The sequence below is a fragment of the Rhodamnia argentea genome, chromosome 1 (assembly GCF_020921035.1).
Source record: "Rhodamnia argentea isolate NSW1041297 chromosome 1, ASM2092103v1, whole genome shotgun sequence".
Lineage (NCBI taxonomy): Eukaryota > Viridiplantae > Streptophyta > Magnoliopsida > Myrtales > Myrtaceae > Rhodamnia > Rhodamnia argentea.
In genome coordinates this window covers 25,630,690-25,652,955 of record NC_063150.1, presented here as the reverse complement: position 1 = coordinate 25,652,955, position 22,266 = coordinate 25,630,690, and the positions used below count along the sequence as shown (strand labels likewise).

At 40.1% G+C, this 22,266-nt stretch overlaps 2 protein-coding genes and 1 pseudogene across 4 annotated transcripts in view; 1 reads left to right on the top strand and 2 right to left on the bottom strand.

The window, feature by feature from the left end:
- Positions 1 to 22,266, top strand: part of LOC115728661 (disease resistance protein RUN1-like) — a 1,102,447-nt gene that overhangs the window by 610,244 nt on the left and 469,937 nt on the right. The gene's annotated exons all lie outside the window — the stretch shown is intronic.
- Positions 8,553 to 12,209, bottom strand: LOC115727460 (annotated as a pseudogene).
- LOC115727459 lies at positions 15,244 to 18,892 on the bottom strand. 2 transcript variants are annotated; one of them, XR_007197299.1, is made up of 3 exons: positions 16,495 to 18,892; positions 15,855 to 16,359; positions 15,244 to 15,261 (listed from the first exon to the last, which is right to left on the bottom strand). XR_007197299.1 is itself a non-coding variant. In XM_030657676.2 (2 exons), the coding sequence occupies exons 1-2, from the start codon at positions 18,568 to 18,570 to the stop codon at positions 15,913 to 15,915; spliced, it is 2,523 nt and encodes an 840-aa protein (XP_030513536.1). In that variant the 5' UTR covers positions 18,571 to 18,892; the 3' UTR covers positions 15,489 to 15,912. The 2 variants fall into 2 exon arrangements, 1 of the variants encoding a protein (XP_030513536.1); XM_030657676.2 differs by lacking the exon at positions 15,244 to 15,261 and having other exon boundaries at positions 15,489 to 16,359.

Below are 22,266 nucleotides of genomic sequence, written 5' to 3'. Positions count from 1 at the left end.
AAGCGCCGGACTCGTGATGAGCTAGTGTCCGAGATCGTGGGGGCCACGTCCCGCGCGGTGAACAACCCTTGCAACGCGGGGCGCAAGAGGACAAAGATGGTGGTGAGAATAGTGCACAAGGTCACCGTCTCGGAGCACGAGATGTGCGAGACGCGAGCCCAACGGCGAAGGCTCCAGCTGCGGGACCTGCAATCACGGATCCTCGAAGAGGCGGAGAGATGGCGGCAGCTGCTTTCGGGGCAACGATCCGCGATGAATCCGATGAGGCAAGAAGGACTAGTTACAAGCCCTGATCCCGGCATGGAGGATGCGTTGCGGAGGAGCGTCATGACGGAGTCAATGGACCAAGGGAGGATCAAATTCGAAGCGGCAGATGAGTCAACGATTACAAGTTTGAACAAAGTGATGTTTGAGGGTGATCGAGGCTCGAGTAGTCATGAGCTGGATTGCGTGATTTGCATGGAAGAAGTTGCGATCGGAGATGAACTTGTTCGGATGGATTGCTCTCATGAATTTCACAAAAGTTGCATCGAAGCTTGGTTGAGAATACACCACACATGCCCTTTGTGCCGCTACAAATTGCCCACTCAGAAATCATGAGGGATTAGTTCTTTTCTTCCTTTTTACTTTTTTCTCAGGAGATTATGATTTATTATGTTGATACAAATTGCCCACTCAGAAACAAGTTTTTTTTTAATGATTTTCATGTTTATTTAACGCATAATCAAGTCCTTTTATTATTGTCATACAAAAAGGAAAAAAAAGTCTATATTATCTACTGTATTAACCTTTTCTTTTGTTATAAATTTATTGTTATTTATAAATTGTAAGTAATTAACCTTTTCTTTTGCATTATTCTAGATATATATATATATATATATATATATATATATATATCACGTTTCGTAAAACATTTAAAGTCGGGCCTGGCCAATTCAGGCCCAACCATCTTTGGCTAGAAAACCCAGACCCGCCCGAATGAGAATTTGAAGACCCATCCAAGACTAGCCCGGTCCCACTCGGGCTCAGAAGTTCGTGCCAATTCAATCCGGGTCGGGCTGAATTTTTGGGCCTTTCTCGACTTCTCTTGCACCGTTACTCCCTCTAGCTTGGCCATCTCCACCGCCGCGACCACCACCGTGAACATGAGCTTGTCACCATGTTTTGGCCTTCCTTCTTTGTGGTGAGGATATCAATTTGAAGTTAGAGGTTGAGAGCTTGTTCGGATTAAGTTAAAGAAATTGCGCAGCTTGCCTTTTATTTTCCTCCCAAATCTCGAAAGAGAACGAAATAAAAGATTTAAGAACTATAATGAAATGAAATGCGTCTTTATGTTTTGAAAGGGACTTCAAATAAAAAGCAAACTGCCAAATTTAATGAGTCCGAAAGATTTGAAAAAAGAAAATGCATTTACAAATGTTACTGGATGTCATTAATCAATTTTGAAACTTTTCCCCTCCAAACATCAAGCTTACCATGAATTTACATATAATATTATACAAAGTAAAGAGAACCTCCTCCCGACCCCCAAAAAAAAAACAGAGAGAGAGAACCTCCTACTTTTAAACAATCACGATCCTTTTTAATGTATCATCAATTAACTTTTTATAGACATTCTATTAATGGACAAATGAGTAAATTAGTAATTATATTTCATCTCTCAAATATTTCGATCTGTATTTTGAACATTTACAATCTTATGAACGACCTTATCAAAAAAAGTTCTAAATCTTGAAAAAAATTCCTTTCTGTTGTAGAAAAAAAGGTAATTCAAAGTATCTTGAAATAAAGATGGTGTGTTCTAGAAAAGGAAAATTCTGGATATGAACGACTGAAGAAACCTTGAAATTCTTCTGATAGACAGACTAATTCCTACGATACAATCTTCCTTAAAAGCTGATGATTTCATGAGTTGTAAGGTAAGACTCTCTCTCCAATGTTGATGAACCAAATCTGGAAAAAAGAAGAAAAAAAGAAGTTGAAATTTTTTACTTGAATCGTGTCAAAGTAAGTGTAGGAAAACTAGGGAAAATTGTCAAAAAAAAATTTAAAATCATGAAAAAATTCCTTTCTTGTATGCAACTTCGTCATTTAGTAATTCCAATAATCCATTGAAGGCATTCATTTGTAAAATCTATTAAACGTCATTAGCAATTGTCGTAAAATCTTTTACATGTTAATTTTTGAATCCACACAGCACATGAACGCTTTTATTAGGGTAAAAGGATACTATGAGTGCTAATATTTGTGTACGGCACTCACTTTAATGTCAATATTTTTTTTGGATCACTTAAGTGTCAATTATTTTTAAGAAACGATTTTTTCAGTGCCAATTTCGGCCAGCTTCACTAAAAATCTAACATGGTATCTATGTGGCTTGCTGGAGTTTTCAAGTCAGCAATAATAAAAAAAAAAGCCAAAACTTAAAAGCATTAAAAAATAAAAAAAAATAAGCCAAATAAACTTTAAAAAAAGGGAAATCTACATTGCGGTGGCTAGGGTTTGGAAGCCCTCGCTGCCGCATCTCACCATCGCTAGCAATGGCCGGCGAGGGAACCCCGAGGGGGGTCGCCGGGCTAAGGCCTTGCCAAGGTCGATGTGGCCCAATCGTCGCCGACTTGGCAAACCCACAACAAGGCCGGCTACGGTCGGGCCTTGCCGACCCTAGCGAAGCCTAGGCGAGGGTCGCCAAGACTCAACGATCCGCTCAACCATCCCCCCACCCCTCGCGGGCCATTGCCGGCGATGGTGGGGCAATGGTGGCAAGGGCTTCAATTGCAACAAAGGCTTCCTTATTTTTTATGGTTTTTTATTTTTTTTTTATTTTTTTTACTTTTAGGAGTTTTTTGTTTGATTATAATTTTAAAAAAATTTAACTATTTTTAAGTTGAACAGTTCATGTAGGTTTATTTTTTTAAAAAAAATTGACATGTAATATTAAAAAGTTAACAAAAAAATGTCACATGCACTGTTTGGTTGGAATTGGCACTTAAGTAAATTTTATCTTCGATTTGGCATTTAAGTAATCCAAAAAAAATAAGCACTAAATTGAGCGCCGTATATAAATATTGACACTCCATGTGTCTTTTTTCCCTTTTATTTGTATATAAAAGAAAATCAACTCGCTTCGGGTTAAAACTAGAAAAAATTGGCAAAAAAGAACGCTAGATGAGGAAATAAAATCGGGCAACTTTTGACTAAAAAAGATAATTCAAAATATTTTGAAATTAGAGATCATGTATTCAGAAAAATGAAAGTTTTGGAGATCGATGACTCAAAAAATCTTGAAAGTCTTCTGATAACAAGATTAATTCGTAAAACACAATTTTCCTTAAACGCTAATTGTTCCAAGAGTTTTAAGATAACATTCTCCCTCAAATCTTGACTAAACAAAGCCAAAAAAACAAGGAAAGTTGTTGAGATATTTTTACTTGAATTGTGTCCAAGGCAGCATCAGAAATCTGTAATGTTTCCTATTTGGATTAGTGATGTATCTTGACTGACATGAGCCAACCATCAAGGTTTACTATGTACATGTACACATGATCACTCAACCCGGCAGCACTTCGCTTGCCATCTTAACTATTCAGGTAAAGATGTCGAATTATCAAACTATAGTCAAAGCAATAATATCAGTTCCAATCGATCAGTCTTTATCTCAACCTTGTGTGATCCCGTCGTGCTATGTCCAATGTCTCTATATTTCATCTAAAGTAGGAGGTTTTGAATCGCGGCTTTGCATCTTCGATGATGGTAGCTCTTCGTACAAAGCTGAGTAATCGATCTTTATCCAACCTTGTGTGATCCTGTTGTGCCATGTCCAATGCCTCTATATTTCGTATTAAGTAGGAGGAGGTTCTGAATAATAGCTAGAATCTTTGGCTCTTCGTACAAAGCTAAGCGTGCGTCCCATGACCGCTCGACATCATCACCAACCTGGCGTGAGATCGTGTCTTGGATTGGGTACAGTGGTTCGACATAAGTGCGGGGAGGAACGTGATCGTGAAGTGCCTAACTCGGGACTTAGACTTTCTTCGATCGAGAGAGATTCTGGAAGGAATGCTCTTTGTATTTCTATTTGTGGATGACTATTTTTGGATGATCAAATAAGAAGGATGACACCTCTTTATATCATATAGGGCCTCGAATTATAATAGTTAATCAATATTCAATTCGATTACTAAGATCGTATCTCTCATCTACCTAACTACCGACAATAGATGGAAAGCTCCCCGCAATCGTTGATTAGTATTCGATTAGATGGCTATGATCGCATGTCCCATTTACTTAATCACCGACAATAAATAGCAAACTTACACAACCATTGATAATAAATAGGAGACTTAGACTTCCGTGGATCGAGAGAGACTCCGGGAGGAGTGATCTTTGTATTTCAGTGTGTGGATGATCAAATGAGAAAGATGACACATCTTTATATAGTAGAGGGCCTCGATTACAACTATTGATCAATATTCGATCCGATGGCTAAGATCGCATCTCCTATCTACCTAACCACCGATAATAAATAGGAAGTTTCTAGAGGGAGGGACAATTATAGTATCGTTCACTATTAAGAATATTCAAGATAGCCCTAGAGAACTTTAGGAAATCATAGTTTGTAAAGACACAACAAGTATTGGAGTTGTTCTCGGCCATGGGATCAACCGATCGCACCATGAAAACCTCGGCACGTCACACCACACATGTCCTTCATGTCGCTTCAAGAAGTTATGAGATCTGAGTTTATTTATGATATTTCCAAAAATTGTGATTGATTACAAATAATCTTTCAAAAGGTTTTTTTTTTTTGGATTTTTTTTTTCGAGGTATGATTAAATTTCATTGTTTGGTATGCTTCAATTTGGGATATTTTGAATATTTTGGTTATAATAATAAGGTTGTGCCCTTTTTAGGAATTGCTTAATGTTTAATCAACTACTTTTATCATCTAGCACGGAAGTTATGTTCCCCTTTGGAAACATTACCCATTCCTACTCGTTCTTACGGGTGCAAACCAAGCCAATTCGAGATACCTGGGTCTTTCCAAGCCAATTTGAGCATTTAGCTCATTTTGTTTTGTTTTTTTTTTTTTTTTGCGCGCGGGGGTGGGGGAAGAGTGAGGTCTTTCAAGTTTATTTAAAAATAAAATTCAGGACTCTAAAATTCAATTACCAACATGAATTCACAGATGTCAACAAAAGTAAGGATATATGGACATGTCAACTCAGATGTAATATGACTTTTTGTGGCTCATTTAAAGTTTGATGGTTAGCTTATTATGTTCTAATAACTTTAGTGGTGTTTATAAACTGTAAATGACTGAATATTATACTTAAAACTTCATAACTAAAAAAAATTGGGCCCGATAATCTTAGCCCCAAAAACCCGAAACGGCCCGGTCTTAGTTGGACCCGAAAACACGTGTCAATTTGATCGAGGATTTAGGCCTTCGGGACTTCTTTTGCACCCATACTCCCTCTGGCTCTGACTCACCACTCTACACCACCACTTTTTTTTTTTTTTTTTGGGTCCAATTCTACACCACCACTTGTGAGTTGAAAATATGTAAACTTGAGCCAATCCTATATAAATCATCAAGTTGAAGTTATAGATGGACAGCTTGCTTGGATTTGGTTTAAAGAAATTGCAGAGCTTCCCTTTTTTTTTTTTTTTTTTTGTCCTTTCCAAATCTTGAGAAAGAATTAATTGAAAGCTTTAAAGATGCCATGAAGATTTACATATGAATTTACATATCCATAATTATATATCTTAAGCCTCACTTCAAAATAAAAGGTCAATTACCAAATTTCATGAGTCCGAAAATTCGAAAAGAAAATGTATATAAAAGGTTGCTGCATGTCAATTATAAAATTCGAGAACTTTTTCGCCAACCATCAAGTTTATCATATTTACTATTATATAAATTAAGGAGGACCTCCTGCTTTAAAACGACGACAATTCTTTTTGATATATCGTCAATCAATTATTTAATAAACATAATACCAATTACCAATGGATAAATGCGCAAATTAATTGTTCTACTTTATTTATCATATATTGCAATTAAAAAGTTGGACGTGTTCTATCTTATGAACAGCCATATCATAAAAGTTCTCATCTCATAATTTTGTTCCTTTCCTGTGCACAACTTTATCATTTAGTACTTCCAATGTTACGTTGTAAGGTAATTTTTAATAAAATCTACTAAATATCATTGACGACTTTAGTAAAATATTTTACATGTCGATTTTATTGGATTCACGCAACACGTGCATTTTCAGTAGTATTATAAAGAAAATCAGCTCACCTGGATATAAAACTAGAAGAAGTTGGCCAAAAAAAAAAAATACATTCGATGAGGAAATTAAAAAAATGCAACTTCCAAGAAACACAGGTAATTCAAACCATCTCTTAGGGATCAAAAAAGAAATCAGTGATCGTGTGTTCAAGATAGGAAAGTTTTAGGAATCAACGACTGAAAAAATCTTGGGAGTATGTCTAATAATCTGCCGGAAACAAAATAGGAAAGTTTTTCACAGACAAGAGCCAAACGTTCACTTATCTATCCATACAAACACACTTCACTTGCCATCTCAATTGTTCTTGCAAACATGTTGAGTTATCAAACTTTAGTCTATGCAATATCGTTACAAGTTCCAAACGATTAATCTTTACCTCAACCTTGTGTGATCATGTCATGTTATTCCCAACACTTCCCAGAGAATGTAGCTTTTCGTACCGAGCTGTGAACCCGAGTGCGCTGTTCGGTTCTCAAGACCACTTGCCGTCGTCTCCATCGTGGGTGATCGTGTCCTCCACATTGGACGAGATGTTGCTCCCCTTCCCGTTGGCTCGGGTACCATTGCTAGGGAAGAACGCAACCAGGACGTGCTGGATCCGCGACAAGCTAGTGTCTGAAATCGCGATGACCGCATCCCGTGTAGTGAACGATCCTTGTGGAAAAAAAAAAAAAAACAAGGCCATCACTCATTGTGGATGAGTGGTCTCGCAACTAACAGTTTCAAGCAGGGGCTGCGAACCATCCTAGATCTCTGACGGGGTGAAATGAACTCATCCCTTGTGAAGCCATTTTCCGATCAGGCCCATCCGCCTTTGGCTCATATCGAACATAATTTATAACATTTGAGATTTTTCGAGATTTGAGTTTTCATTTTAAAGACATTTGGCTCTTCAATGATGGAATTTATGACATCATAGAGCATAATTGCTCGCCATCTAAATAAAATTGTACATGTTGATGGCACTTACAAGATAAATCTTTATGCAAGCACTTAATAAATGTATAAAAATGGTCATAGAAGCAAAGATGCCGGATTATTCTACATTCATAACGAATAAATATCGACAGGCCCATTCAAAGTAATTAAAGTTATATAGGCAAAATTTTGTCCAAAAACTTAAAAATGTCTATGCCCAAAACATATTTTATATTTTAATATTTCAAGTTATTAATAAATGGAAGAACATCAAGGGTTTTAATCTCATTTTCTGCAAATAAAAAGATCATTTAGTAAAAGATTTGTGCTATTGGCGCTGATTGATGCTTATACTTCTTGTTTAATTTTTATCACCCAATTTTTTTAAACCTCTATAGATATCGACATTTAAGTTATGTGTTTTTTGTTTTGTTAAAACATAATTTTCCATTTCAAATAGCTATAAAAAGTGCGGTAAACTATATCGCCTCATCTCGCCTAAGATGTCCCTTAATATTCACGATTTGCGACATGGGTAGTAGTTGTCGTCCGTGTGCATAGTTAAGTAATTATGCACATAAAAAATGAATAATTATGCATAATAGGTGAGTACAAGATGGAAGAAGTAGGGGCAATTCAAGAAATCTAAAAGTGAGACGAAGAGATTGATAAGTGATTTTTTAAGAAATTAATGAGTACAAAAGAGAAAGAGACAAAGGGTAAAATTATGTTTTGACTCGAATATATATGGTTATTTGAGAGTGTTTGAGCATTTTGTCTTATTTTATTTCGTGAAAAAAAAAGTGATTTTGAAAAATATTTTTTAAAAAATAATCGCTTATAGAAAAAAATATTTCGTCACAAAAATTTAAACATAACTTGTTATTGAAAATAAAAATATTTTTAATTAATTATTTTGAGCGAAGTATGTGATTATTTTTTTTTAAAAAATATTTTTCATATTATTTATTTTTCTGCAAAACAAGCAAGGCAAAGAATAATAAATCTCTTTTAATTTCTTGCTTAGGGTTAACAGTTTTAATTCAATTTCGTTATTTTCATATCCTTCTCCTCCTCCACAGTTTCTTCTTCATTTCCGCAATTCACAGCGACTGAGCTCGCTTGCCGTCAAGACGCTCAGTCCTCACTCGTAGTTTATGGCATTGCCTTTTGTTTTATGGAGTGAATTGTTCAATTGCAAGATCGCATTTTTCTGGGGTTCTTGTCTTATCCGGTTCAGGGGGTTTCAGAGAAGCGAACAATGCAGATGATTCATGGATTCATGGGGAGATTTCTCTCCGCGTTCACAGAGTAAGCAACGTGTTCTTTCTTTCCTTTTGATTAACTGCAGTTGCGTGATGAATTGCCCTTTGGGGTTCTTGTTCTTGGGTAGTCATTTGAAGATATGTAATGATAGCCTTGGATTATGTCATATATCGTCAAGTCTTGGATTCACTGCTAAGTAGAAAGAGGTTTGGAAGGAAAGATCTCATCTTTCAAAAGCAGAAGTTGCGAGCTCGGAATCACGGTATACGCAACACTTGGATGCCTGGATGTTCAGGAGTTAAATTGAAAACTAAAAGAATGTGTGGGTGTATAGTAAACACTTTGCATATGTTTTGGTAGTAGTGCATGTGGTGCGCTGTAAATCGCACAATTTCCATGCGAACAAATAAGGAAGGTGATCACTTTCAGAAGCATCTCGTTGGAACTAAGCCGGGCAGATTTGCTAAAGAAGCAATTACCTTTATTTCTTTACGGCTGGGATTAGAGTATGAACTAGCATGTCATGTTTCCATTTGTTGGATAATTTGGCATCATCACTGTGTCAGTAACCCTTCGTTTGATCAATCTTGTTCTTCAGCAGCATAAGTGCGGTCTCAACAAGTGAGTGAGTGGTCGTGCCGTGCCGTGCCTGCTTAGTCCAATGGTGCCGGAGAAAATATTGAAGCTCTCTAGCTCTGATGTCGCATCCAAGACTCCTTTGAGCTCCTCCTCCATGCCCAGATCCCTGAAGATCTGCACATTCGTCGATTTGTCCCTCATCATGCAGATTGCCAGCTCGATAGCAAACCTTCTCATTCTCGGCACATCTATGCGCGGGTTCCGGTGGCTCCTCAGGATCTCGACCAGAGCACAAGCTAATACGGCTTCTCTAAACCCCGCCCTCTTGAAGACAGCAGTGGATTCTTCTGCTGTCATGAACTTGAAAGCATGTGCCGCTTGCCCACCCATTACCTCTTGTAATTTGCCTTCTTCTGATAAGATCGCATTGAGAACATGAGTTTGGAAAATGCGGTTAGGTGGGAACAATTAACTTCAGGTTATCGAGATGCCGGCTCACATTCAGTTCTGGCAAAAGAATGCACTTACTGTTGGTGCTGCTGCTGTTACTCCCTTTAGCTGGTTGAAGGACTCTGATCCACTGCACAGATTCCTCAATATTCTTCCAGCGTTAGCACGAAGAAGCGGAATCTCCAATGCTTCTATGAGCCTCTCCACTACATTTAACTTCAAGATTCGATGACAGTTGCTCTTGCTTTCGAAAGCCAGCATTGCCAGGGCTTCTCCGGCCACGATTCTCACATCCCTTTGATCTTCCGGTACTCCTTGTTGGAAGAAAATCTTTAACGGTTCTTTCAGAATTCCACCGGTTTCGCCTATTCGCTCTGACGCATTGTCTTGAGCCAAACTGGTAAGGATCTCAATCACCTTGTTTCTGCAGTTCAGGTTGCTTCTCTCCGCACAGTAGAATATCTCTTATGTTGCTTATAGTGAAGACTATCTCAGAGATCTCTCTCCGGATATTTTTGCCGGTGGTACCCATTGTGCTTGCCAGCATCTTCATAACCTGTAAGGACCTTTAAACGGTCAAAACCTGCGATGTGGTGACACTTGAGTCCTTCCACATTCTTTCATCAGCATGAGTGAAATCTATGATTTTAGGTAGCAGGCCTCTTATGTTGCCAATTTTTCCACAGTTATCGTGATCACGGGCTAGTTTCTTCAGAATGAGAAGTCCCAAATTATTGAAAGTTCAGTATTCATAGTCTTCATGGTCAAAGATGATTTTCTTTTTGCCAATTTCATCTGCTGCAGAACTGGGGCTTCTGCTTGTCTGAAGAAGAGATGATATCGATTCCATTGCCCCAGGTATTCCAGTGACCCGAAGGGAGTTTCGCTTTTTCCCGGATAATTTTGAAACTATTTCTGTGGCGGATAGCCTAATTTCTTCCTCTTGTGGGTCTTTCCAGTTTAAGATCTCCACCAGTCTCTCTATAACTGGCAGAGTTGTTCCAATCTTCTGAAGCGTGTCATCTGAATACTGTTCTTTTGTGGAAAACCGGTGAAGAATCCTGGCTCCTATGAGCTGCTCATCCGGTGAGTTTGAACTTAAGAGATCCATCGCAAAAGTAACCATGTCCATTCCCAGGCCATCAAAAATGCTCCCATTAAAACATCTGGAGTAGGAGTCATAGAAAAATCTCCGAGTTGAGATCATACCTGAAGCCCCCAGACCGCATTCCTTGTTCACCCCTTCAAGAAGCTTACAGATGACAACCTTCCGCTCCCAGTAGACTTTCTCCGTCAAGACGACCAGGGCTTCTGCCAAAGCCAAGGCATAAAAGATGTACAGAGCAGCTTTCCGGTTCCTCTTGTCAGTGTCTCCATCAGCTACCTCTCCAAAATTGTGCTTGATGAGCTTCGTCAATGAAAGCACGATGCAGGCTATCGGAGATGAGAGCTGAAGCCAATAGAGAATCTTGCTGACGTTTCTGGAAAGGAAAACTGACCCGGCATGAGGTACAATAGGAACTTCGGAAGAAGTCCAAATGCGGGTCGGCTTACTTTTCAGTTTCTGCTCTTTGACGTTTGTCGCATCTTTAGTTTCAGAAATTTCCCTGCTGTGTTGACTTAGATTCCTCGTAGCAGAGCTTACGGGGCTCAACATATCCTTCACAGATTCAATTAGAGCTCTAGAGCTCGATCTCAGTGCTCGGAACCTACTAATTCCAACATCAGCTATCGACCATGTAGACTGGTGTTGCCATTCCAGCTCATGACTCCTACTAAATATTCGAGCTCCTTTAACTAATAAAATGGTGGTGATGAACCAGAAGTCTGTTTTGTCTAGGGTGACGGCAAAACTCCCCAGGAGTACAACTGTTGCCCATATAAAACCAAGGGTTCCCAGGCCAGTGGCCACTTTTCCCAGAACCGCAAGGCAGAGAGCAAACAGAGTCAGCTTTTTCTCAGGGGCTGGAACAGCCGGCAGTGCAGGGGATACAGAGTTTGCGCTGCTTCCATCTCTCCTACGAGCACTAGTTTGCGGCTCAAAGATTGTGGCGGGTGAAATGATGGTATCGTTTTCCTCCTGAGGCTGAGGAATATCCAGATGAATGCTTTGACCTTCAGCGGAGTTCTTGACCTTCATTTCCTAACCTGGAATGGCTCAAGAACAGACAGCTTCTTTATACTTCAAATCAGCAGAGTAAAACTTCTGTGTAGAGGTTCAACGGAACCTGAATTCAATTTCCAAAATTTCTCTTTATGAATTTCCTGGATTGGGATGAGAAAGAGCAGCTATGCCTCTATAAAAGATGGGGGAGGGAGGGAAGAAATGGATCTAGCAGAGGAAAAAAAAAGGTTAAGCAGCTTCTGTTGCCAACTTTCCTGGAAGTTCTGTTGCTCTTGGACCAAATTCCGATACCGCTTGTTTACTTCTAAAGTTCCATTGACGAGCTTTCTTGATTGCCCGATGAGGATCTTGAACTCTCTCTCCCCATATCGGAGCAACCTGCTTGGTGACTGCTTTGGCTCGTGTTGAACAAAACTTGTGCAAAAGGGAAGACGAGTTTGACACAATATTGACTCTGCTTGTGGATCATATGCTTTAAGGTGCTGATATTACAACGAATGATCTGTGTCTGAGTTGTATATCGCCATGCACAGCTCTTTGGAAGGCATCCACGTCAACCTTATCGAAAGGAAAATTAGGGTGCGCATGAAAACACTTCAAAAATTGCATTTCTCCGCGCGAAGCCCATCCGGCAAAGAAATGTGTTTGATAAAAATTTGATCGAAGTAAAAATCCGTTTGGTAAAAAAATTGACTTCTGGTAGGATTTTTCACTTCCGGTAAGAATTTTCACTTCTGATAGGATTTTTGGCCATTTTTGAGAAGTAAAAAATTTTAACTTTTTGGCTCCAGAGTCACTTCTTAGACCACACCCACCTTCGTCGACCACCATTACTGTGGCAGCTGCCATGGCCGCCGCCGCCGACCGCCACCATTGACCACCACGACCACCGCCGCCGCCTCCCCTAACCACCGTTGCTATGACCGTCGGCCGCCGACCGCCGCCGCCGCCGACCACCACCACCACCGTCGACCATCGCCGCCGAAGATTTTGTTAATAATATTTCAAAAGTAGAAATTTTCAACCGTTATCAAATGAATTTTTTTGATCAGAAGTTAATTTGGAGCAGAAGTAGAAAAATTAATTTCTACTTTTGAGGAGAAGTAAAGAAATTAACTTCTGATCAGAAGTTGATTTCTCATATAGAAGTGTTTTCATGCGCACCCTTAGTCATTTGGTCAACTGTACTATCAAAATTCATATTCATTCGGTCCAGTTTGGAAATCACCGCGTTTATTGTAAGCAATGCAACTGGGTTATGTCAAAGGTCCAGTCAGGTGGCTATTGCATGGTGAGAAATTATTACCATTTACCAGCAGCACAGGTGCTGTAATTTTGTATGAAACTTAATTATATGTCTAAACTCTTTTTTTGTTTTTTTTTGTCTTCTCACCTGAATGCACCGTCTTTTAAATTGTTCACTTAAGTGTTATCAGTAATTTGTCTAGCCGAAAAGTCCGACATGACAGATTTCGTGCCTCCATTCAAAAAGAGATTCTCTCTCACACTCTCTCTTAGAAGTCCCATTGCAAATTCGTTTTTGTCTCCGCCAGCGGATCTTGGGGCTACCAGAGCAAGCGCAGAGACAGAGAAGAGAGAACGACTATGGACAACGGAGGAGGAGTAGCATCGGCATCAAAGTCGGGAGACTATCGGGGTGCATGAAATCCATCCAGAAACATAATTTCTGTTTCAAACCTATTTCCGAAGCAGCAAACCGTTTGGTAATGCAATTCTATTTTTCTATTTCTGAAACAAAAAATTGTTTTAGAAATAGATTTGAAGAAGAAATGAGAAACAAAAATTTTCTACTTTTCCGAGAAACAAAAATAGAAATCTCATTTTTTCTCAAATACCCGCCGCCGCCAACCCGGTCGCCGCCCGCCGCCGCGGTCTCCACAGCCACCTCCCGCCGTCAACCGGCCGACACATTTTTCAGAAGTAGAAATTTTATATCGTTATCAAACACTTTTTTTTGCTCAGAAACTCATCCAGCAACAGAAATAGAAAAAACTATTTCTAGCCAGAAATCTATTTCTGAAACAGAATGGTTATTATTCACGCCCTATGCTTCCAAGCTGAAGGAAAAGAAGACAGAGCGAGAGTGAGGAAGGGAGAGAGAAAAAGCTTCGTAAATTCTTTTATGGAGCCTACAGTTTTCAGAAAGGAAAGAGTGAGATGGGGAGAGTCGGTCTTCCAAAGAAACGTCTTTGTTTTGTTCGCTCTTGCCACGTCCAACGAAGAACTTTTAACGTTGCACTTCAATTTCGAAAAGCCACATCGGATTCAATATATTGTTTGAGAGTACCTGTGGTCGGCAAGGGTTGGCCTTGCCTGGGCGAGGGCGAGCACAGGCGAGGGTCCCTCCGCCAAATCTGGCTCGGCCAACACTCGTCTAGGAGATGTTCGGTTAGGCCAACCCTTGACTGGCGAGGCCGTCTCACCGGTGCCCAATGCATTATCTAGATTTCCGAAGTCGCCTATTCAGTGCATTCAGCCTTCCATGTCAGTGTACGTTCGCTTAGATTTATGTGATGCATTGGGTTCGTGAAGGTATCGATTTATGGGGGTACCCGGAGATTTGCGTGCGGACATCCTTGGATTGGCAAGAGGCATTGAGTCATGGCACAAAGGTCCACCTTTCAAATGCGGCCATTTCCAATATTTGATAAACGCTTTACCATAATATGTCGCATTTACAAAAATGATTTCTTGCACTTTAATTTCTAACAACTTTAAAGCATATCCTGTCAAATCACTTACAGTGTCATGTAGGACGGCCGACATCCACGTCATTGATTTTCGGTCTAAGTTGGCTGAACGGACTGAATTGGTACCAATGTAAAAAAATTTAAGATTAATTGATGCAATTAAAATATCTAAAACTGAATTGTTATCAGTGTAATAGATTTAAAGCTTTTTTTTTTAATACTTTTCAGAGATTGCCTCCTCAACACCTAAGAACCTTTCCCAAACCACAAACATCCATTTCTCACAAAACAAAAATCACCCTGACGCACAAAACCACAGTGGACATGATCGGGGATAGGAGCAGGAAAGGAAATCAGGACTTGGACATGATTTTGCTCCAATCCTACAACTTACTGACGGAGGCTGGGATAAAGTGGTCAAGATATTCCGACGCCGGAGGTAAGCTGGATTGTTGTTCACCATTAATCTGCCGACCACCGTGACCAGCTGGATTGTTATTCGCCATTAATGGTCACTGCTGGATTTTATGAAAATGTTCCATGCTGTTTTTTTTTTTTTTCGGTTAACTCAAGTTTAAGGATAACATTAGATAATATTTTTATGAAATTCAGTAATTAAATCAAATATGTACTAAAATTATAAGGAATATATTGAATAAATTAAAATTTTGTGGACTATATTACACGTTTAATTCAAATTCAGAAACCATATGCAATAAATTTAAAGTTGAGAGAGTACGACGGATTACGCTAGAAGTTCAGAACCATTTATACGTTTACCTATTCAGTCCCCCCCTTGCTCCGTTTCCTTGCTTCCCTCCAGCATTTCTTATTGACTTTCGCAGTTCACGTCGACCGAGCTCGCTCTCCGTCAAGACGCTCAATCCTCGCTCAGTCTCGGCTCCGAAGCTCCCTGACATGTATGCATCACAAAAACGTCTCGGTTCTATCACTTTATGAGCTTAGTTCATTCGCTTTTTCGCCTTGTAGAGTCAGCTGTTCAGCTGCAAGTTCCCATTTTCTCTTTGGTTCCTACCTCGTCCTGTTTAAGGGGTTTCAGAGAAGCGAATGGTGCAGATAAATTATGGGTTCATCGTGAGATTTCCTTCCGTCGTGTGATGAATTAATTGCCTTCTGGTGTTCTTGTTCTTGGTGTAGGCATGTTGAATATAGGTAAAGATCGAATTGAAGTATATCGTCCTTAAGTCTTCGATTCGCTGGTAAGTAGAAAAAGATTTGGAAGGAAAAATCGGGTCTTTTCATAGCAGAAGTAGGGAGCTCAGAATCACGGTATATGCAACGCTTGGATGCTTTAATGTTCAGTAGTTAAATCGAAATGCAAAAGAATGTGTGGATGTATGTACACATCTTGCATATGTTTCGGTAGTAGTACACGTGGTGTGCTGTCAATGGCACAAATTTCGTGCGAACAAACAAGGAAGGTGTAAACTTTCAGAAGCATTTCATCAGACTTAAGTTAGGCGGGATTGCTAAAGAAGCAATTACCTTTATTTCTTTGCTTCAGGAATTCCCATTTGTTGGATAATTTGGCATCATCACTTGCTTAGTAATGTAGCGGTTGATCAAACCTGTTCTTCAGCAGCATAAGTGCGGCCTCAACAAGTGAGTGAATGGTCGTGCTGTGCCTGCTTAGTCCAATGGTGCCAGAGAAAAAATTGAAGCTCTCTAGCTCTGATGTCGTATCCAAGACCCCTTCAAGCTCCTCCTCCATGCCCAAATCCCTGAAGATCTGCACATTAGTCGATTTGTCCCTCATCATGCAGATTGCCAGCTCGATAGCAAACCTTCTCATGCTCGGCACCTTTATGTGTGGGTTCCGGTGGCTCCTCAGGATCTCGACCAAAGCGCAAGCTAATTCGGCTTCTCTAAACCCTGCCCTCCTGTAGACGGCAGTGGATTCTTCTGCTGTCATGAACTTGAAAACATGTGCCGCTAGCCCAACCATTACCTCTTGTAGTTTGCCTTCTTCTGATAAGATTGCATTGAGAACCTGATTAAGGAAATATGGTTAGGTGGGAACAGTTAATTTCATTCTCACTTGGACTACTTAAACTCGCACATAACTGCCCCTTCCGGTTATCTAGATGCCGGCTCAGGTTTAGCTTTTGCAAAAGAATGCACTTACTATTGGTGCTGCTGCTGTTACTCCCTCTAGCTGGTTGGAGGACTCTGGTCCACTGTAAGTGCACAGATTCCTCAAAATTCTTCCAGCATTAACACGAAGAAGCGGAATCTCCAATGCTTCTACGAGCCTCTGCACTACATTTAACTTCAAGATTCGATGACAGTTGCTCTTGCTTTCGAAAGCCAGCATTGCCAGGGCTTCTCCGGCCACGATCCTCACATCCCTTTGTTCTTCCGGTACTCCTTGTTGGAAGAATATCTTTAACAGTTCTTTCAGAACTCCACCGGTCTCTCTTATTCGCTCCGAGGCATCGTCTTCTAGTGCCAAACTGGTAAGGATCTCAATACCTAGTTTCTGCAGTTCCAGTCGCTTCTCTCCGTGTCGTAGAACATCTCTTATGTTGCTTATGGTGAAGACTATCTCAGAGATCTCTCTCGGAATATTTTTCTCGGTGGTACCCGTTGTGCTTGCCAGCCTCTTCATAAGCTGTAAGGACCTTTTAACATTCAAAACCTGCGATGTGGTGACACTTGAGTCCTTCAATGTTATTTCATCAGCACGAGTGAAATCTACGATTTTAGATAGAAGGCCCCTTGTGTTTCCAATTTTTTCGCAGTTATCATGATCCCGGGCTAGTTTCTTCAGAATGAGAAGTCCCAAATTATTGAAAGCCCAGTAGCCATAGCCTTCATGGTCAAAGATGATTTTCTTTTTGCCAATTTCGTCCGCTGCAGAACTGGGGCTTCTGTTTGTCTGGAGAAGAGATGATATCGATTCCATTGCCCCGGGTATACCAGCGACACGAAGGGAGTTTTGCTTTTTCCCGGCTAATTTGGAAACTATTTCTGCAGCTGATAGCCTGATTTCTTCCTCTTGTGGGTCTTTCCAGTTTAAGATCTCCACCAGTCTCTCTATAACTGGCAGAGTTGTTCCTATCTTCTGAAGCGCGTCATCTGAAAACAGTTCTTTTGTAGAAATTCGATGAAGAATCCTGGCTCCCATGAGCTGCTCGTCTGGTGAGTTTGAAAATAAGAGATCCTTCGCAAAAGTCACCATATCCATTCCCAGGCCATCAAAAATGCTCCCATTAATACATCTCGAATAGGAGTCGTAGAAAAATCTCCGAGTCGCGATCATACCTGATGCCCCCAGATCACGTTCCTCATTCACCCCTTCGAGAAGCTTACAGATGACAACCTTCCACTCCCAGTAAACTCTCTCTGTCAGGACGACCAGAGCTTCTGCCAAAGCCAAGGCATAAAAGATATACAGAGCAGCTTCCATGTTCCTCTTGTCAGTGTCTCCTTCAGCTAGCTCACCAAAATTATGCTTGATGAGCTTCATCAATGAGAGCACGACGCAGGCAATTGCAGACAAGAGCTGGAGCCAATAGAGAATCTTGCTGACGTTTCTCGAATGGAAAAAGCACCCTGCATAAGGTACAATAGGAACTTCAGAAGAAGTCCAAATCCGGGTTGGCTTCTGTTTCAATTTCTGCTCTCTAACATCTGTCGCATCTGTAGTTTCGGAAATATCCCTGATGTGTTGACTTTGCTTCCTCGTAGCAGGGCTTACGGGGCTCGACATATCCTCCTTCACGGATTCAACTGGAGCTCTAGCGCTCGATCTTAGCTCTCGGAAGCTGCTAATTCTGGCATCATCTATTGACCATGTGGACTGGTGTTGCCATACCAGCTCATGACTCCTGCTGAATATTCGAGCACCTTCAATTAATAAAATGATGGTGATGAGCGGGAAGTCGGTTTTGTCTAGGGAATCGGCAAAGCCCCCCAAGAGCACAACCGTCGCCCAGATGAAACCAAGGGTTCCCAGGCCAGTGGCTGCTTTTTCGAGAACCGCAAGGTGGAGAGCAAACAGAGTCAGCTTTTTCTCGGGGGCTGAAACAGCTGGCAGCGCAGGGGAAACAGAGTTTCCGCTGCTTCCTTCTCTCCTACCATCACTAGTTTGCGGCTCAAAGATTGTGGCGGGTGAAATGATGGTTTCATTTTCCTTCTGAAGCTGAGGAATATCCAGATGAATGCTGCTTTGACCTTCAGCGGAGTTCTTGGCCTTCATTTCGCAGTCTGGAGTGGCTCAAGAACAGACTCCTCTTTTTACACGTCAAACCAGCTGAGGAAAACTTATGTCTGGCGCTTCAATGGAAACTGATTTCAATTTCCAGAAATTTTGTTTATGAATTTCCTGGATTAGGATGCGAAAGTGGAGCTATGCCTCTATAAAAGTAACGGTTAGGCAGCTTATATTGCCAACTTTCCTGGAAGCTGTCTTGTTCTTGGACAAAATCCTATTTCGCCCGCACGTTTATGGATGAGCTTTCTTGTTGCCCGATGAAGATCCAGTACTCGCTTTCCATGGCGGCGGTGCATTTGCTGCTTGGTGACTGCTTTGGAGACTCTCTGGGCATGAGTCATTTGGTCAGCTGTACTATTATAATTCATAATCGTTAAGGTCCAGTTTGCAAATCACCACGTTACTTGTGAGCAATGAGGTCTTTCTTCCTTATCCGAGGAGTTCGTTACGTCAAAATTTAGTAATGTGTTTCGTATCCGAATGATCATGCAGGAATTAACATTGTAATATCTTACCTGACCGGCCCATTCTCGGATTTCCACGGCCGCTTGCTTGCTTCTCGACGATTCTTTCGATGTCATGTCAAGCGCGGTTGGGGATTTAGATTGTAGCTCGCTGGATATGTCTTATCCAATGTATTCATCTCGAGTCAAGAGGACCACACAAATGGCCCCTGCTTTGTGTTAGAGGTCCAGCCAGGTGGGTATTGCGTGATAAGAAATTATTGCCATTCCCTCGTAAAAATTCGAAAACCTAAGGACCATTTACCTGAAAAAAGAAACTATCATTTGTGCAGTCATTACAACGAAGAAAAAGTGAGTGGTCAGTTGAAAAATGGATAGATAGAATAAGGTCCTAAGGTGAGGTCCATTTGTCAAAAGAGAACTTAGAGTTGACGTTATTTCAAATAAGGGTTTGAATCAAATAATAACTTGGGCTGAGCCAAATGTTCGCCTATTGAGGAGCAAGTGATTTTTCCAATAGGTAGAATAGGGGCACTTCTGTCCATAATGATATCGAAAAAAAAAAAAAAAGTTGCGAGGCCCTAAATTTCTTCTCATCTTCTAGATCCGTGCACCTTCGCATCCCTCATCGTGCTTCAACTTCGATACCGAGATCCAAGTTTGACATTCACTGCAAACTCGAAGAGGTAATATGGGTCACAAACCTATTTATCAACTCAGTTTTAGTGGGCCCACATTGAATATGAGTCACTTAAAATTTTAAAATTTTGTCAAAATGGGTTGAAATGTTAAAGCCTGAATTTATGTGGGTCTAATATGGGTTTGATGCGGACCAAATATTCAACCCATTTAACTTGAACCCAAAATGTATGTAACCTGTGAAGGCCTCGGGCAAGCCTCGAGCTCGCCGAGATCGGGTCGTTTGTAGCCCGTCACCGGTTGCCTTCCGCCAGTTGCTGGTGCTCGATGTCGGCCGTCGTCGGGCGCCACTAGTCGTCGACCGTTGCCAGTCGCCGAAGACCCTTGCCAAACATAAAAGAAAAAACAAAATAAAAAATGGAAAAAAATCAGATTTTTTTTTAATTATAAAAAATTATTCACGGTATTTTAGCAATATATATATTTTTAAAAGTGTCACTCACGCAGTCTCGGAACATGAAGATGGGCAGATATTTTGTGGTTTTTGGTTTTTAGGAATTGCAAATTATTCAGATTTTTTTTTTTGGACGGAAGTACCCTGTTTCAATCGCTAGAAAAATCACTTGCTCGTCGTGTCGCAAACTAGATCTTTATTTGAAATAAAGTCTATCTAGGTGATCTTTTGGAAAAATAGTTATACTTCATGCTATCATTTGAAATTTTCCGTTTGAAAATTGAAAGTGTCTTAATTTAGAATATTTAAAAACGGCTAAAAATTGTGTTTTTAGCTTGAATATACAGTGAAGTCGGGCGACTGTTGCAGCGACCAAGTTCGCTCACCGTCAAGACTCTCAGTCCTCACTCATCGCAGCTCCAAAACTTCCCGATTCTTGTTCTTGTTGCATCGATGAATTGCCTCTTGGGATTCTTGTTCTTGTGTGGTCACTTGAGAATATGTTATGATCGCGTTGGACTATGTCATCCTTAAGTCTTGATTCGCTGCTAAGTAGAACAGGATTCGCAAGGAAAAATCTAATATTTTAGTAGCAGAAGTAGTGAGCTCTAGGGGTGAGCAGGTTTTAGTCCGGTCCGGTTCCCCTCAAGAATCGGGAATCGGTGCTTCGGTTTCCAATTTTTGGGGCCGGGGACCCGACCGATGGTCTTGGGAATCGGGAACCTATAATAAATTGTAAAATTTCATTTTGTCCCTTTCATTCCCAAATGAAAGAACAGAAGCCATGTGTTTGAATCAGAACATTGAAAGCACACCCAAAGGAAACTAGCCATGTACTTGAGAGAGGCCACGGGAAACATTAGATAAGATTTAGGATTAGGTTTAAAAATTTTAAAAAAATAATTAAAATTGATCGGTCCAATCCGGGTGATTCGGTCCGGTCCGGTCCTATATCACTGGAACTAGGAACCGGACCGCCCGATCAACGGTTTCATTTTTAAGGACAGGGAATCGGACCACCAATTCTGACGGTTTCTGATCCGATCGGTCTGATTTGCTCACTCCTGGTGAGCTCAGAGTCCTGTTATATGCAACCCTTGGATGCTTCCATGTTCAGGAGTAAAATTGAAAAATAAACGAATGTTTGGGTTTATGTGCACATGTTTATGTGCACATCTTCTTGCACATGTTTCGGTGGCAGCGCACCTGGGGTTGCTGTAAATTGCACAAATTCCGCAGGAACAAACAAGGAAGGTGATAACTTTCCGAAGCATTTCATCATACTTAAGCCGGGCGGTAGTTGGTAAAGAAGCAACTCCTTACGCCTGGTCGTCTAGATTTCTAGTCAAGATAAGACTGGATAGAATAAGATAATAAATTTAGGAATTGTGCTATATCCTATCCATTGCTTAGTAAATCATAATATTAAAGTCATGTATTTTCTCATCCTATTTTGTTTATTGCTTGGTATGAATTTGACATACCAGTGTAAATTAACCTAAAAGTTATATAAATGAAAACGGTGATAATCCGTCAGGACACTCTTATCTACTTCATTTTTATTGATTATATTTTATTATTTTTCCTTCTCTTTTTTAAAATTATTTTCCTTTTTTCCCTTCAATTATTCCCTAATAAAATTTTACTAAATAGTAAACTATATTAATATTCCTAAAATGCATAAAATATGTAATAAATATAATAATAAATACTACATCTATTAAATTTATAATGTGAGATAGAAAGAAATTCGTATATAAGTAAACATACGAATAAATAATGATGAATGGTTGTTATTTGTTTTGTTATTTTGAATTTCTTTTCCTTTTTTTTCGGGTCGGAGAATTTCTTTTACTGGAATTCAAAGATTATTCACATTCTAATACTAACGAGCTTCCCCAACCATTGAACCAAACAACTAGGCATCAATAGCTCTCTCTCTTTCCATGGGAAACTGTTACTAAAACAATGACTTTTGCATCATGGATATTAGAAATTCTATTTACCTTTATTCCATCTCTCGCATGAGATAATTTTATTCGGGTAATATCCTTTCTTATATCTCGCTTTATCCTGTCTTGGGCAGGTACCAAACATAGGATACGACTGAATTTTATTCTACCA